Genomic DNA, 17,301 nt, shown 5'->3' on the forward strand with positions numbered 1-17,301 from the left:
ATACTATACATTGAAAGTACAGCTACAGTGTCGTTGCAGTCATTCCCTGGCTGCAATGACGGTGCAGAGGCGCAGATGCGGAAGACCCGGAAACAACTGACCAATCAGAGTAGACTGGGCATTTTTCAGGAGGGGGGGCTTAATGAGACAGGTGCTAAAATAGAGTTTCAGACAGAGGGTGAATACAGGTATATTCAGACAGTATACCAGTACCAAAAAAAAAAAATCATCATTTAAAAAGACATTAAGAATACAAAAACAAAGCATTACAAAAGTTTTGTTGTTTTTGCTACATCTTATAGATCAGTTGTACCAGTTATTATAAGATGTTTGTTTGCTGTTCATTTACAATAACATTCCAAAATCAATCATAGATTGTAAATAAAAAGATTAAATTAATTTTAAGGAATTTATTTCAAGTTGAAAGGATGGTTGTGTCGGCATTACTGTCAGAACGTTGTGAATATTTAATTTCTCCTTCCCTTATGTGTATTGTATTAAATGTGATTTGAACGGATGAGTATTAGTATCAATAGCTACAACATAATAGCCTGACAAGCCAGACCCAAATGCTAGGGTGCGTCTAGATTTCTAGGCTACCAACATAATCTATATGACAAGGACTAACAGAAAAATGGGACATTGGGTATAAATTGAACAGACAACTAAAAACAACTAACACTAGGTTTAATATTTTGTTGGATGGTGCCACCTGCTGGATAAAAGCTGCAGCTACTTCAATCCTAATGTTGAACATTGGTAATACAGATTATAAATAAATATGAATAAAGAATATTATTAAAATCGTTTGAATGAACTATAATGCTATCTAAACTTTCCCTCTAAGAATTTACAGTTTGAATATTTCACAATAATATTTATCTTTCAAGGGTCAGTTAATCCAAATAACAAAATACGCGGCTACAGTATTTTTTTTTTTTTTTGGTTGGGGTTTTTGTTTTGGTGTTTTTTTTTTTTTTTTTTTTAAAAATAAAAAGGGGGGAATATTTTTTAAAAAAAATGCCGTAAAGGGTGTTGTGTTGAGTGCAGGATGTGCAGCCTGTCCTTTGCCCTCATTTAACCCATGGATGTAGCCTATAAGAGACCTTTAACCCACTTTCTCTCTAGTTATCCATGTGTAGCCTAAATGATCACACCAGGATACAAGCAGACAGGAAAATGTCTCAGGCTGCGGAAAGACTCATGATCAATCACCTTGATGGATCATCTGCCACGATTGTATCCTTGTTTTCTGCTTTGTTTATTAATGCTAACTATTATTGTTTATTGAAGGCTATATTGACGTCAATTTGCTTCTTGCACTTAATAGGTGGAGTAACAGTGACGTTACGTTCGATTCTGAAATTGTGTTTCATCCATATATCGGAGGATATATAGATCCTCGTCTCCACCAAATAGATCAACTAAATAGGCTAGATCTATGTATTTGTTTATTCAGGATTCTTACTGAGGTCCTTAACTCTCTTTATAACGGGACAATGCTTTAATTAATATGTGCTTAGGCCTACAATACATCCTAAACAATACAGAACAGGAAATTATAAGACAGAAACTAAACATAGCCTACACTATAATTTTATAACACAACTCATGATAATAACAAAACACACACACACACACACACGCTGTCGTCACCCATCTGTTTCAACCTCTCAGGACATAACCTAACAACCTAATGTAGTTTCTGTGTGTAGCCTACTCAACTTCTCTAATAAACAGATATTTCTTAACTAAACTTTTATATCTGATTTAACTGCTTTCTTGTGTAGCTACTTTGGTTAGGTAGCACATTCCATCCTATACATGACCATTTATTTCTTAGTATTCGTCCTTGCTTTTGGTAAAGTAAAGTTACCTCTTGTGGCATGTCTGGTTGCATAACCATGTCTATCTAAACTAAACAGAAATAGATCAGAAGAGCCCATTGGGAGACGCTATCTTAAGAGTGTAAAAGGCTAGCCTATTTTTGGGTCAGTTGGAAGTTATACATACCCTGTGTGGAAGAACATTTTAGGTTGCGTAGGCTACTTAAGTATCTTAAGTTCAATTACAATTTCGATTGCATTACTATTTATATTAGTTTTTTAACTGTGGTTGTGTGTGCTTCCAATTGTGTCATTTTTTTTAATTAAATCACTTCAAAAGGTCCCATGACATGGTGCTTTTTGTATGCTTTTATATAGGCCTTAGTGGCCACCAAATACTGTATCTGAAGTCTCTTTCCCGAAATTCAGCCTTGGTGCAGAATTACAGTCACTACAGCCAGTCCCACAATGAGCTTTCCCATAGTATGTGCCATTTCTGTGTCTGTAGCTATTGAGGAGGAGAGAGGGGGGGCAAGGTGGAGGGTGAGGGTGTGGCCTTAACCAACTGCCACTATGCTTGTTTGAAAGCCATGATGTCTCTCTCTTTCTTTTGGGCGGGCCAAATTCTCTGGGTGGGCAAAGCAGAGAAAGGGGAGGTAACCTTGCTCCTTATGACCTCATAAGGAGAAGATTCCAGATCGGCCCATCTGAGCTTTCATTTTCTCAAAGGCAGAGCAGGATACCCAGGGCTCGGTTTACACCTATCGCCATTTCTAGCCACTGGGGGACCATAGGCAGGCTGGGGGAACACATATTAATGTGACGAATAAGTGACGCGAATATGCAAAATAATCGCAAAACTATTCACACCGGCAGCGATGCCATGTTGCGACAGTTTTCTATTAAAGTTTTGGATATTGGCGCCAGCTCATCCGTTCTCTTAATACATCCATGAGCTCATCATGTCGGTGGGACGCTGCTGAAGTGGAGGGACAACGAATTGGCTCCGTAGACTCCAGCCCTGGCCCCTGTCCCCTACCTAATTGCACGAACAAACGTCCCTTGTGTAAAGGCCTATGGGAGGCCATTCCAGTCTATTTGAAGGTTTTGATGTTCAAAGAGACAATTACCATAAATCAATATGTATTCTGGACCTTGTCTGGCTCTTCCTGTCCTTTTTCTCCACTTGGAGTGGTCACGACCGACAGAGTAGCCTACTCCTGGACATGGCCGCTGAAACATTTACTGTATATTGTTTCCTTGACTTCTCATTCTTCAGAGTGCTGTACTAACTTCCGCTCAGACCTTCACCAGTCGCCCACAGACACTGAGGTAGGTTCACAGACAGTCGCCACTATCTGACACGTAATACTAACTCAGCATTAGGCAGGTTCTCCAGTGCTCCCTTTGATCAGTCTGGTGGTGCATTCAGTTTCAATTATTTAGAAGACAACAACAAAACAAGGCTTTTTTTTAAGATAGTTTAGTGGCAGTTGATGTTTCATATTAGAAAGCAGCTTTTTGTTAAGCCGTGTTAAAAGAAAACCAGCTAATGGAATTTCCTGTAAATCAAATATGACTTGAATGCAACATTCATATGTCCAACTAAACATTAAAGCACAAAGCTTCAACAGGGGGTCCTCAGAGTCACTTCAGGGGGGCAGCTGCAAATTATTGTTTTAAAGTTTTTTCAAAAATGAAAATGTCTTAACATGAATCCAACATATTATTAACATGAATCCAACATATTATTAGCAAACACAAATCAATAAAGAAACAATAATGACAGGCTTACTGGCCCATAGGTGAGGTTGCCACAAAGCCATCCACATATACTGTACAGTTAATCCTAAGGATTCACTGTGTCATATGTATTTTTAACATTTAAACATGATTTATAAAATCTTACTAACAATTATTGTAATAGCTTAGTGTTCTATGCATTAAAAAAGGTATGTGTAAAAGGCTTTAGGCCGCCAAAAAGTTATTGTAGCCCAGTTTAAAGATGCTCTAAGTGATGTGATGCGTTTTTTAGGCTACAACATTTTTTGTCACATACAGCAAACATCTCCTCACTATCCGCAAGCTGTCTGTCCCCTGAAGACACTGTAACAAAAACGTGGTCTCTGTAGACAGCCCAGGGTCCACACACGGCAACAAAAACAAATTGTGCCAACTCAAGCTTTTTACTCAAGTAAAAGTGTAAAAGTACTGGCGTCAAAACTACTTAAAGTATAAAAGTAAAAGTAATGCAAGGGGGAAAAAATGCCATTAAGGACAGGCAGCTTAGGCCGCGACACAGGGGGGGCCTATAGTGCACAACCCCACCTTCACAAAACAACATTTTTCTAATAAAAAAAAATATGTTAATGTTGAAAAATTTGCTTCATCCGCATTTATGCCCATTGAAAATTAACGCATTTTAGTACAATGCAAATACATTAAAGAACCTTGGGCCAGTTGTTCAAAGGTAAACTGATCAGATTGGATCAAATCTTGAAAATGGGTTGTTCAAAAGGGAAAGAAGGAATCTGAAATCAGATTAGATCACGGAATCCAATCCTAGTTTTAATCTGGATCAAACCTTCAGTTAGTGTTGTTCAAAATTTGTCAGTAGGATTTGGATAACTTTGATCCAAAAAAAAACAGGATTATCCTGATCCCAACAGGGGGTAGGATTTCGAGGTGGATTCCAGGAAGAAAATGTAGTAAAACTTTAAAATTGGTCAAATAATACATTTGTATCATTTAGTGTATACTTTTATTTATATTTTGCACTTGACTTGTGTAACAGTGATAAAGTAGATGAAGTAGACATAGGCTACCAATTAAGCTATTCCGTATAGTAAAGTAAAAATAAAATAAAAATGATCTTGTCCCCATGTCTAAATGAGAAACTGAAAGAGCAGAAGCAAACTGCAGCAAACCAAAGCAAAACTTCAGATCTGCCTCCTAAAAGCAGGGCTTGGAAATGCTGGTCTCGCCTCCTCAGATGAAGAAGAACCCCGAACATTCTTTATTTTGTCAACTATTGGACATTTAGCCTTTTCTTTTGTTTTGTTAAGACGTTTTCAAAATATCCACAATGTATTTGTTAATGTAGATTTGTTTTTATTTGTTGTGGCTCAGATGGGGGGGTCATAAAAGAAATTATGAATGGAAGTGGATCTTTATGTTATTTTTGTGTTTTGTCTCAAAATAAGTGACCCCATGTTGGCTCTTCCACCTGTTCTTTACATAGCTGGTAGCCCACATTGTGATATGTTGTCCCATTTAGAGCACTGGTAATCCGGATTTGGTAATCTTGAAAACTGTATCTGGATCAGGGTGATCCAGTCCAATGTTGCTTTGAAAAACCGGCATAAAAGTAAGACAGATTACCTGATCCTGAATAGCAAAAAATGGGATTTCCAAATCCGGATCATTTTGATCCAGATTATATGTTTTGAACAACTGGCCCCATATGTGTGTACTACTGAGCATTGTGTTTCATGGAGCGGATGATATGAAGACTAGTTGCCTATAAGTATTGTAATTAGCTCGTGGTACTTGGGTGCGCAGAGCTTGCAGCGCATTCGAAAGGAGTTGTTTTTGCATCCAACAATTTCAAAAAATTCTTCCAGGTACGGCCAGGGATGTAGAAGGGTTGGCTGGTCTTCCTGGCTACCAACCTTCTCCCTGGTGCTTGGTTGGGACATTTCGCTCCAGTTCTCTTTGAGTCTCTGCCACGGACATTTTCGTACTAGGCTACATACGTCTGCTATTACTACGTACTTCGTTACTTGACACCTCTGCCGACAAGAAGGGGGTGGGGGTTGGGGGGGGGGGTTAGAAGCACGGAAGGGAGGGAGAGGAGACGGGATGATGAGGAGGAGGGGCGAGCTAGTCTCATTTTGTTTGAAAATACTTAGAACGTCAACAAGAAGTGACGTCACCCAACATCGCTTAGAGCACCTTTAATATGCAACTTCATTTTATACAATATATACAGTATATGTGCTCAGTCTCTTTCTCAGTTAAGGGGTCCTTGGTTTAAAAAAAAACAACATGAAAGACCACTGCATTAAAGTAACCAACATAGTGATTTTGTTGTGCGTTATCACTTCTTTTGGTAGATTCACTCATGATACCGACCTGCTGACCCCAGAACAGCGACTCTTCTATGAGGAAAATGGCTTCATCCTCATCAAGAATCTGGTGTCTGAAGAGGACATCGATAAGTTCAGGTGACCATCAGAAACTCTGACAACTGCAAAAAAAAGATCAGCATATAAGCATGAAAACATCACTACATATAAAATGTCAATATATGACTCCCCAGTAAAACATTTAACTTCTTTATATGCCCATAGATGTATTGTTAGGTGCTGTATGTGATCTGTGTGTGTTCTTCAGGAAGGCGTTTGAACGGATCTGTCGACAGGAAGTGAAGGTTCCTGGTCTGGTGGTGATGAGGGACGTGGCAATTGTTAAGTCAGAGTTCGTTGCTGATGAAAAAGCGGTTTCCAAACTCCAGGATTTCCAGGAAGACCCTGAACTGTTCCGGTACTGCAACTTACCACAGGTACAACACACACAAGTGGTCACAGCAGGTCCTTTTTTTCAAAACTTCTTTCAAATAATACTTAAAGATGCAGTGTGTCAGAGTTTTAAACACCCAGCCATTTATGTCGAATGATTTGGTATTTTATAATTATATAAAATATTATATTATATATTTATGCAGCATCAAAAAACATAGATTTGACCCAGACTGATAAGATAAGGCTGAAAGCATTACATAGATCGCACCAACTTTTACCAGGATGTGGAATTTTTCCACAAAGAAAAAACGAATGCCAAAAGAATAGCTAAACTGTCCTATTTTTGTTTGAAAAGAAACTTTGTTTAAGATAAATAAAAAAGGTTTTAATAATTTAAACCTAAACACCGTTGGACAAACAAATTGTGCTTTTCTATGTTAGATTCTGAACTATGTGGAGTGTTTCACTGGACCCAACATCATGGCCATGCACACAATGCTGATCAACAAGCCTCCTGATGCAGGTATGGAGCAGTTCAATATTATTTTCAATAAACTGGTTTTCGGTTGTTTGGAGAACCACGGCAAACACCCTTACAGATCCCGGGACTGCATTGTGGGAAGTGCTGTATTAAAGCATCTATTTTTCCCCTTACAAATTACACAAATTTGATTTAAATATGTTTCAGGTAAGAAGACGTCTCGTCACCCGATGCATCAGGATCTGCATTACTTCCCGTTCCGCCCAGCAGACAGCATCGTCTGCACTTGGACGGCAATGGAGAAAGTGGACAGGCAGAACGGCTGCCTGGTCGTGCTGCCGGGAACACACACCGGCACACTGCAGGAGCATGACTACCCAGAGTGGGAGGTAAAAACCAGAGACTGTATATAAAGATGGACAACCCGTCTCAACTTCCTCCCACTGCGCTAAAGTGTAGCCGAAATATCCAGGATAGGGGCGCTGCCATCTTGTAATTTAAGAGTCAAAGTATGCGTAGTAGTAGTCGGGTGATGGAGCTGCTGTATCAAAAGTCCCGGGCATACACCCCCCCTGATCAATCAAGAGTCAATCACAGCTGTCAATCATGACGTTTTACCCAGTAGTTATAGGATCAAATAACTAATAAAACAAACTTATCAGAAAAATGAACACTTGCACAAACAAAAATGAGAGAAAAATGAGATAAACCATCTTTTGGAAAAAGATTTTTTAGTTTGGCCCATGTCCCATCCGCTAACATGGAGGAGGAGGGGGGTGGGGTTGTTATCGAGATGATTTGACTTCACTTGGCTTCACACCCCTGGTATAAACACCACATACACATTTGAAATTCTCCAGGAGGCATGATAACACCTGCTGGGAGGTAACACACACATACTGTATGTACATTGTCTCGTGTGTCCTCAGGGTGGCGTAAACAAGATGTACCATGGAGTGCGTGGCTATGATCCGAAGCACCCCAGGGTGCACCTGGAGATGGAGAAGGGCGACACTGTCTTCTTCCATCCGCTGCTGATCCATGGCTCTGGCATGAACAGGACGCAGGGCTTCCGCAAGGTACGCTACCCATAATCCACCTGGTGTCTCGGCATTACCTTAAACAAACTAGCTCCATACTTCATCAGCTCCAGTTTTTTTTTAATGCTCTTATATTTATGAGTCACAAAAATGAAACTACATGTAAAAAATATAAATTTTGAGGAAAAATAGTGTGTGAACATGTGTTTCCAGGCCATCTCCTGCCACTATGCCAGCGCTGACTGTTATTACATCAATGTGAAGGGAACCTCACAGGAAAACATAGAGAATGAGGTGAAGGACATCGCAAACAGAAAGTACGGTTTGGGCGAAATGACCTTCAAGGTAAGACATTTACATTTACAGTACATTACATTTATCTGTGTAAAACCTTCCCTTTTCACGGCTACAGATATATGTAACCGAATGGCAGCATGTACATTGTTGATATTTGGCTTGTAGTTTCTAAATGTGTCCGTTGTTGCAAGCATACACTTTAAAGCTTAGCACAATGAGAGGCCAGGGTTAACAAGTGTCCCCTGGGGAAACCTAGAATCAGAGCCTACAGGTGGATGGAGGTGGGGCTGATAAAACGAAAAACTATGCAGTGAGATTGTGCAGCCTGACCTAGCTTCAGATTCTTAACAATTATTCATGCAATTCACACAGATAAAGAAAACAAATGAATGCCTTCCAACATTGTTTTCACCTCGGTTCTGACAACCTCTCTTCTTGCTTCCGGTATGCGGTAGGGTCTCAATTTCACCCTTCTCCCGGGTTCAGTGATTATGTCATGCTCTACCAGATCAGTGTGTCCTGGTTCACTGGAGAACACATCCTAGTTCCGGTCGACCAACTCCATTAGCTCTAGTTAAATGTTTACGCCCCGGCTGCCTGACCCTATAGTTAACATCACCTACCTTTTCAAGCACTACATACGGTCCGTTCCATCTAGCCAAAAACTTACATTCTGAGGTGGGGATCAATACCAACACTTTGTCTCCTGGCTGGAAGTCTCTTGGTTTAGCTCCTCTGTTGTACACCTGAGATTGGGCCTCCCGCATATGTTCCCGTACCAGGGGCCACAGGGTTGTCATATGGCTTCTCATGTCTTCCACGTGTTCCACCATGGTTCAATGGGACGATGGTTGCTGCTCCCAGGCCTCTTTTGCCACATCCAGCAGTCCTCGGGTTGTCTCCCGTACAGGAGTTCAAAGGGAGAGAACACTGTGGAAGGTTGGGGCACTTCCCGGATCGAGAACATCAGGTAAGGTAGTAGCTGGTCCCAATTCCTTCCGTCCGGCTCCATTACCTTCTTTAGCATCTGTTTCAGCGTTCGTTTAGATCTCTATACCAAACCGTCTGTCTGTGGGTGATACACTGAGGTACGCAACTGGGTTATCTTCATTAGTTTGCAGAGATCCTTCATAATTCGGGACATGAATGGGGTTCCCTGGTCAGTTAATATTTCATCAGGGATGCACACTCGGAAGAACAGCATAACCAACTCACGTGCAATTCCCTTGGTAGCCATGGTGCACAGAGGAATGGCCTCCGGGTACCTGGTGGCATAATCTAGAATCACCAGGATATATTGGTGTCCTTGGTTGCTCTTGTGTAAAGGTCCACCAGGTCCATGGCAATCCTGCTGAAAGGGACTGAAATGATAAGGAGGGGAACCAAGGGACTGCGAAAATTGGGCTTTGCCGCCACTAGCTGACACTCCGGGCAACTGCGGCAGTACTCCTCCACTGCTCTCTTCACCCCTGGCCAGTAGAATCGGCTTTTGATCCGGTCTAAGGTGTTCTCTACCCCTAGATTAGCCCCAAGAAGGTGGGAGTGTGCCAACTGCAAGACATGTTGTACAAAGGGACGGGGCACCAATAACAACTCCACACATTGATCATTCTTCTTCACAACCTGATACAACAATTTCTTCTTTATCGAAAAGTGGGGATAGGTGATATGACTTACCCCCTCCATGGGTTTTCCATCCACCATGGTAATCTGCTGGAGAGCATGGGCCAGGTTGGGGTCCTCCAAATGGGCCGTGCCGAACCGACCCGCTAGAGAGGCAGGCTCTGGCTCCACCTCCTGGTCCATCGGAAACATGTTTTTCTACATCCCCGGACATACTGGCCCATAGTTGGCGGAACATAGGGCAATCCCTCCCAATGAGGACTGGCACGGGCAGATTCGGGACAACTCCCACTGGCCCCGCATTCTGTCCCTTTGTGGTCTGTAGGTGGAGAAGTGTGGTAGGGTAATCCTTGGTCTCACTGTGTATGCACGTGATGGCCACAGTGTCTGTCAGGGGGGAGGACTGGGCGAATTCAGGTCTGATCAGGGTCACCATACTACCCAAGTCCAAAAGTGCCGTGGTGTCCTTTCCGTTGGCTCCTACTGGGATGATAGTGGAAGGGCGACTCTCCGCAGCCCAGCACGTCATCAGCAAGTTGCAGGGACGTCCCACGGCTACCTCACTGGCCAAGGCTGTAGGCATCGGGACATCGCGATGTGTCCCAGCTCACCACACTTTCAGATTCAGAAAAGGCCGTCATCTCTGGGAGCTGGCTGTGGGTGTTCCCCCATCGTTAGCCAGATTACCGGCGTGATCCTCTGTCCTTTTTCTCTCCTTCTGGCGAGGGGAGGGTTCGATCTTCCGTGTTTGTCCACTGCGCAGAACCTCCAAAGCTACCTGTTGTCCTTCCACCAGTTCCACTAGCTGATCTGCGATCTGAGGGTTGGCTTGGCTTGTTAACTTAACTAGCTTCAAACGCCAGAGCACGTAGGAATTTAACTATGACCACTTTCTCAATGGCTGTGAGCGTCAGCGGTTCAACCGTCAGCCAGCTCTTGGCCAGTCTAATCAGATCATGCATTTGTGCCCGGGGGAGGGGTGCTGTGGCATCATACGTCCAATCGTGGAATCTTTGTGCCCTCTTAATCAGGTTAAATCCATAACGGCGCAGGAGTTCTTTCATCAGCACCTCGTAATTTGTTGCCTGGTCAGCAGTCAGATCCTGATATGTCCTCTGTTGAAGAGCCTGACAGGAATGGGGCTAGCAGGCTGGACCATTGCTCATGGGGCCATTTCTCCTTAGCTGCTGTTCTCTCAAAGGCTTGGAAGTAAGCCTCAATATCATCTTTTTCAGTCATTTTTAATATAAGCCGACTCGGTTTGTAACGTGGGACAGCTGGGCTGGCAGCCCCTCGGGCCTGGGCGGCTGTCAGCTAGCTGAGTTCAGCTCGCAGGAGAGCAGTCTGGTGACGCTGTTCCTCCATCAACTCTTGATGCATAGCTTGCTGTGCTAGGTTGGACTCCACCAACTGTTTTACCAACGCTTCCATTATATTCTGTGTCTTGGTTAGTTTTCTACTCTGGTCGGCTTTGCCCGCATTCTCCACCATATGTGGCAAGGCCAAGGGTGTGGGGTTTCCACATCACCAGTTCAATAACAAAAGCCGGCACCAGGAGTACAGTTGAACATAGTTGGGAAGTTTATTAAGGGTAATTTACAGAGTAGGAGGGAATTTTCAACACTACTTCATTGTCCACAATCGTTCTCGTCGTCTTCTATCCACAGGTAATCCACAAGCGGGTCCTCATCCAAAACAGTTCGGTACACAGGGGGTAGACAGCCAGTCCAGGTCACACCAGTTAGTCACATAGTTTAGTTCAGTATTATTCTTACTACTTTCCACCACTCTGTCTCACTCAGTCCCTTCTCTTTCCTTCCCTGGTTCTCTTTGTTCCCAGTTAAACAAACCAAACCTAATCACAGCCTCTCCTTGTTGGGGCAGGAAGTCCACATAAGGCTTGGGGGTGGAGCCAACAGGCCGCAAAATTACCACTCCCCTCACCTCTCCCTGCAATCTACCACAACATCTGTAAACGGAGTGATTAGCTTTGAGACATCATGTAGTTATATAGATAACATGTTAAAAGAAAAGAAAAAAAATCAGGAAAATGTTTTGAAGGTTTGTTAAGGTTGAACTGAGCCTTTACCTTTGTTTCCCCTACAGGACATCTGGGCTCTCCGAGGCCGTCTGGTGCAGGGAGAGAGGACTTCGCTATAAAGGCACCACAGGCGCGCTACCAACAGACCCCACACCGTTGCAGGGTGAAGACCGCTGGGCTGAAATCAGAACAGATTTATATGGTTTTGGATAAGATACAACAGTGCTGAGTGTTCTTATCATGCAATCCCGAATTCCCTTTACCAACAAAGGAATGTCATTTATAGATTATTTACTGTTTATTTAATTAAGGCTTCACAATCTGTGTTAATTGTAACATTCTGAAAATGTAATCTAGAGCATGTTGTTTTAACAGGGACTATAAAGACAGGAAATACTATTTAAATAGAAAATGTCGGGTTTCTCGTAAGCGAATCGGTACACAGTAAAATGGAATGAACCTTGATTACACCTCCTGCTACTTGCTGAACAAAATCTTACAGCACAAAATGGAGTTGAAATCACACTTAGCAAAACAGTGGAATAGAGTGAATGCATCTGTTAAATGTCAATAAAATAGTTTTAATTTACCAAAACATTATTAAGAGTAATGAAAGATGATATTTAAGCAGAAATGTGTGAATAGTCAGTGTTGATTGTAGTTCTTGTTAATTAACACAAACAGAGGCCTTGTCCTAAACTGCCTTATAAATGTATAGAAATATCAGTTTGATAATGAGCGAATGAATGTTTGTTTTTGTTTTCTAGAATCATGCAAATGTCATGTTTTAATAACATATAACAATAAAAATGCATTAATTAAATATATTATCTAACCTTGTTTCATTTCCTTTTAAGCTTCAGACACACACCTGTCCCTTGACCATTAATGTAATTTAATAACAGCCAGTTATGTCACGATTATAAATTATTACATTCAACATAATTAAGTGCCAATAAAGGATCTTTGCAAAAACTATTATACATTAACATGTTTAAAGGTCCCATATTGTAAGAAGTGAGATTTCCATGTCTTTTTTGGATTATAAAGCAGGTCAGAAACTGTTCCTTTAAACGAGCCGTCAGAACTTCCGTACAGTAGTGATGTTACAACTGCACTACACTGTACATAGAAAGTAGCGCTACAGTGCCGTTACAGTCATTCCCTGGCTGCAATGACGGTGTAGAGACTCCGAGAGCGCAGATGTGGAAGACCCGGAGTTAGTTGCTCAAAACTGAATGACACTTGAACAGCAACAGTCACATGTTGGTCTCAGAGCGTTTGGCTGTTTTCAAATGGAAGCCCAGTTATTTCCTGGCTCCCCACGCTAGAACCCCTAAAAAAACCTGATCCAGCACAGCTAAGGCACGTGTGTGGGTGCGTTAAAACAGCTTATTTTTTCAAACCCAAAGGGAAGCTCTCAGCTCTTAAATGTAGAAATGAAGAAAATCAATTTACATGCAGGTGAGCTGAAATGTGGGGGCTTTGTCACAGTCAGCAGCACAGCACAGCACAGCACAGCACAGCACACACACACACACACACACACACACACACACACACACACACACACACACACACACACACACACACACACACACACACACACACACACACACACACACAGGACAGTTTGAGTTCAGAGCCTCTAATCTCAGATGACAAAAGGAATGGGGAATGATCTCCACTACAGTCACAGTTTGGACACAGTTTATAGTGTCTAATGAACTAAATCATGCCGTGCTGTGGTCAAATCAAATGATGAGGTGATGTTTGTCGCATGAAGAGCTGTCAATCAAACACAATTTTGGCTTTTGTATGAAACTTAAAGCAAAGTGTCTAATCTAGGCCATATGTATGCACGACTTCTTACCTACTGTTCCTTCTTGTTTGTGACGGTGTAAATGAAGGGAGAGTGATGGACTTCTATCCAATCAGATGTTGTTGTCTGCAAACTATCAATTCATTTTCTTAAGAATTATTATCATATCAGGGGAAAATATAAAATGAAAAACCCTCCGAAATGCCAAAGAACAGAACGTTTTAAACTTCTACAGATAAAGCTTCATATTTCGCTTATTAAGACAACTTTTAACATGTAAAAGACAAACATGAAAAGGGGAACATCATAAAGTAGTGGCCTAGTTAAGTTAGCACTAAACAACTTTTTAAATCCAACATAAAAAGTATAGGACAGATTTGTATTAAAAAAACAACCTTATTGTCTGCTGTGGTAAATAATAGGTACTTTCTGAGTGCTGGAGTTAGAGAAAATGGCATCCTAACTGGTGCATCCTTGTGTGTACTGCTCTTGTACAAAGACATCAATATTTTATTTCTTAAGCCATGTCAGACCAAAGATTCGCGGTGAGACGAAACCGTTGAAGAACGTTGCAGGGAGAAGTTGCAGCGGTCTGAACCGACCCGACTCGGCCCGACTCATGGCAGTGTGATTCATCACTAAAACTGTAGCAAGCATCTCACCATCACTAACATTACCACATTCATATTTAGACACAACAAATGATATATCCAGCTACAAAGAGTCGTTGCTATGGAGATGATACATTGTCACCTCTGGTTGCATTGGTGTGAACTGGCAGCTTTTAGAACGTTACAGACCAAGTTTCAACTCCTCTCATCACACATCTTTGGTCTGAATAAAGCGTGCCATATGTTAGGAATCATCAGAAATCATTACATTCATATATTTCAACTGGTATCCCATAGCAACAACAGAATCAAAAATCCACTTGAAGAACAAGTACGGTTTGAACTGAAGGACAGCGAGGCGAGGCTCACCCAGAGTGAATCTGAGGAAAGAGTTCACCTGATAATCCGAGAGGACTTGCTGGCCGATGTCCTCGATCAGCTCCAACGACAGAGAGAGGGTGGCAGTTGGAGCCATGAGAAAGAGCTGATGCAGAGAGAGATGTGTGACTTGAAAGTTCAGCTGGCTGAACGTGTCCACTCCCCCAAACAGAGTATCTGAAATCCCAGCTGGGAAAAATCAGCAACATGCTGCAAAAAGCCCAAAAAGATCTGGACCTGCAGACCTTCATTACTGAAGACCTGAAAGTTGAATTGGAGCAGATGAAGGGAGAGAAGGAGGCCCTTCAAAATAAAGTGGAGACTCAGAAGATGGAGCTTCGTAAGGAAAGACAGAGACTCGCGGTAGCTAAGACCAACGTGAAGTTAGAGTTGGAGAGCTATCTGGAGATTGAGAGGGCTCACGCTCAGGAGCTGAAGGATAAATTGAGCAAGATGAAGGAAGCTCTCCGAAAACAGGAAGAGGAGGCAAAGGAGATGCTGGAAAGATCCCAGGCTTCCCATAGAGCCGAGCTGGATGAGGCTCTGGCTGATTGTGTCCACTCCTCAAACAGGGAAAGAGTATCTGAAATCCCAGCTAGGAAAAATCAGCAACACGCTGCGAAAAGCCCAAAAAGATCTGGACCTGCAGACCTTCATTACTGAAGACCTGAAAGTCAAATTGGAGCAGATGAAGGGAGAGAAGGAGGCCCTTCAAAAGAAAGTGGAGGAAGGGCGTAAGGAAAGACAGGCTCGCGGTAGCTAAGACCACCAACGTGAGGTTGGAGAGCGATCTGGAGATTGGGAGGGCTCACGCTCAGGAGCTGAAGAATGAGTTTACCAAGATGGAGGAAGCTCTCCGAAAACAGGAAGAGGGAAAGAAGATACTGGAAAGATCCCAGGCTTCCCATAGAGCCCAGCTGGAGATGCAGGACAAAAACAACAAGAACCTCATAGCTTCTCTTAAGAAAAAGTTAGAACATCAGCTGGAGAGTGAGCGTGTCCTGTGGCAGCAGGAGAAAACCTCCGTGCTGGAGGAGAGAGAGAAAACGAGAGCCTCCGATGTGGCTCAGATTGACGAGCAAAGCTCTATGAGTGACGCCCTCCTGGCTGATCTGAAGAAGGCTGAGCAGCAGCTGGAGAGTCATCTCAACGAGTGGAAGGAGGACAAGTCATCCCTCCTTCAGGCCACAGAAAGCCTGAAGCTGACTCAGCAGGAAAAGGAGCAGGAGTGGGAGAGGACGGAGAGCACCATGAGGTCCCAGCTGGTAGAGCTTCAGAGCCAGGTCATGAAAAAGCAGCAGAAGAAGAAGTGGTACAGAAAGCTTCTCTAATGCCCGGCTGAGGAAAAGAAAATGCATTTATACACAAACAATCTTTTAAAAATAGTTTGTTGGTCTGTTTAAAATGTGAAGTTGCACTACAGTCATGTGTAATATGAAATGCTTAGTTTGATGTATTATAACTCAGGGGACAAACACTCATGAGTTCTCACTTTCATCCTAAACCCCCAAAAATATAAGTTGGTCTAAATATAGTTGTTGTCTGGAGGTACATGATGGTTATCCAAAATAAATAATAATATATTATAATTTAATAATAATTAAAAACATGGGAGCATTTCTTTCAGGGACATTTTGCAGGTTTACTACGAGTCTCATGTAGCTTTAGACTTTAAGACCAAACAGGTTTATTTAGTGTCACAGAGTCTTTCAAACACAGCTGCAATTCAACGTAAATGCTTTAGAATATTTGTAAACGCAATGAAGATTAAAATATAATCTCTATAAACAAGGTTAAATGCCATCATACATTGGTTATTGTCTGGTTGTCAAAAATGTACAAAAATATCTATTAAAACATGTTTGCTAGAAACTTGAATTATTAGGTAAAGATCAATTATCAGTTTACTTTCTGTTTTGGGAATAATCAATAAATCCTATGATTTGATTACATTTAGTTTTGGTATAATGATATAACAAACTTCAGCTTGACATCCAGAGTCAAATTAGCAAAATAATTTGGAGTGATTAGAGCAAAAGGACAAAAAAACAAACATTCTATCCATATATCAAGACATTTCTTAATCGGTGTTATATATTACTTGAAGCCTATTCTGTGATTTATGTGTTATATAGTAGGCCTACTACAGTGTTTCCTTTACAACTGCAGGAAAATCTAACTATCAAAGTGGGACACTGTATCAGCAGATACTCAGTATTGGCTCCATCATTATAACTAATAACATGAACATGACCCCTTAAATATATCTAAATGTATCAGCTATTTCTTGGCAATTGATTGTACGGTCTGAATAAAATGTGGAAGACTCAAAGACACAGTGAAGGTATCGCAGTGGAAGGGTGTCCGTCCATCCATCGCTCCCCGCCTCGGGGTTGAATTTGCAATTTGTGTTCTGAATGATGAGCGAGCATCTGATTGCTCATTTAAGGGTTTACCTTTTCATGTAAGTAGCAGTGTACCACACACACACACACACACACACACAATGCATATGAAAACACACATGCACATTCACATAAACGTGCAAATGCACACACAGCAAATAGTCTCTCACACACAGGTCTAACTGCAGGCTCCTTTATGAGCAGAGCTGCAAGTTATCCCTGACCAGTTTTCCTTTGGAGGGAACTGAAACACA

The 17,301-nt window shown here is 41.9% G+C and overlaps 1 protein-coding gene across 1 annotated transcript; it reads left to right on the forward strand.

The window, feature by feature from the left end:
- The first annotated feature begins 1,110 nt into the window (after window positions 1–1,110).
- Window positions 1,111–12,656, forward strand: LOC120553582 (phytanoyl-CoA dioxygenase, peroxisomal-like). The gene is made up of 9 exons (XM_039792163.1): window positions 1,111–1,239; window positions 3,106–3,158; window positions 5,942–6,052; window positions 6,222–6,390; window positions 6,791–6,872; window positions 7,038–7,219; window positions 7,760–7,909; window positions 8,084–8,215; window positions 11,897–12,656. The coding sequence occupies exons 1-9, from the start codon at window positions 1,135–1,137 to the stop codon at window positions 11,948–11,950; spliced, it is 1,038 nt and encodes a 345-aa protein (XP_039648097.1). The 5' UTR covers window positions 1,111–1,134; the 3' UTR covers window positions 11,951–12,656.
- The last annotated feature ends 4,645 nt before the right edge of the window (window positions 12,657–17,301 follow it).

Source organism: Perca fluviatilis, chromosome 23 (assembly GCF_010015445.1).
Source record: "Perca fluviatilis chromosome 23, GENO_Pfluv_1.0, whole genome shotgun sequence".
In the NCBI taxonomy this organism is placed as follows: domain Eukaryota; kingdom Metazoa; phylum Chordata; class Actinopteri; order Perciformes; family Percidae; genus Perca; species Perca fluviatilis.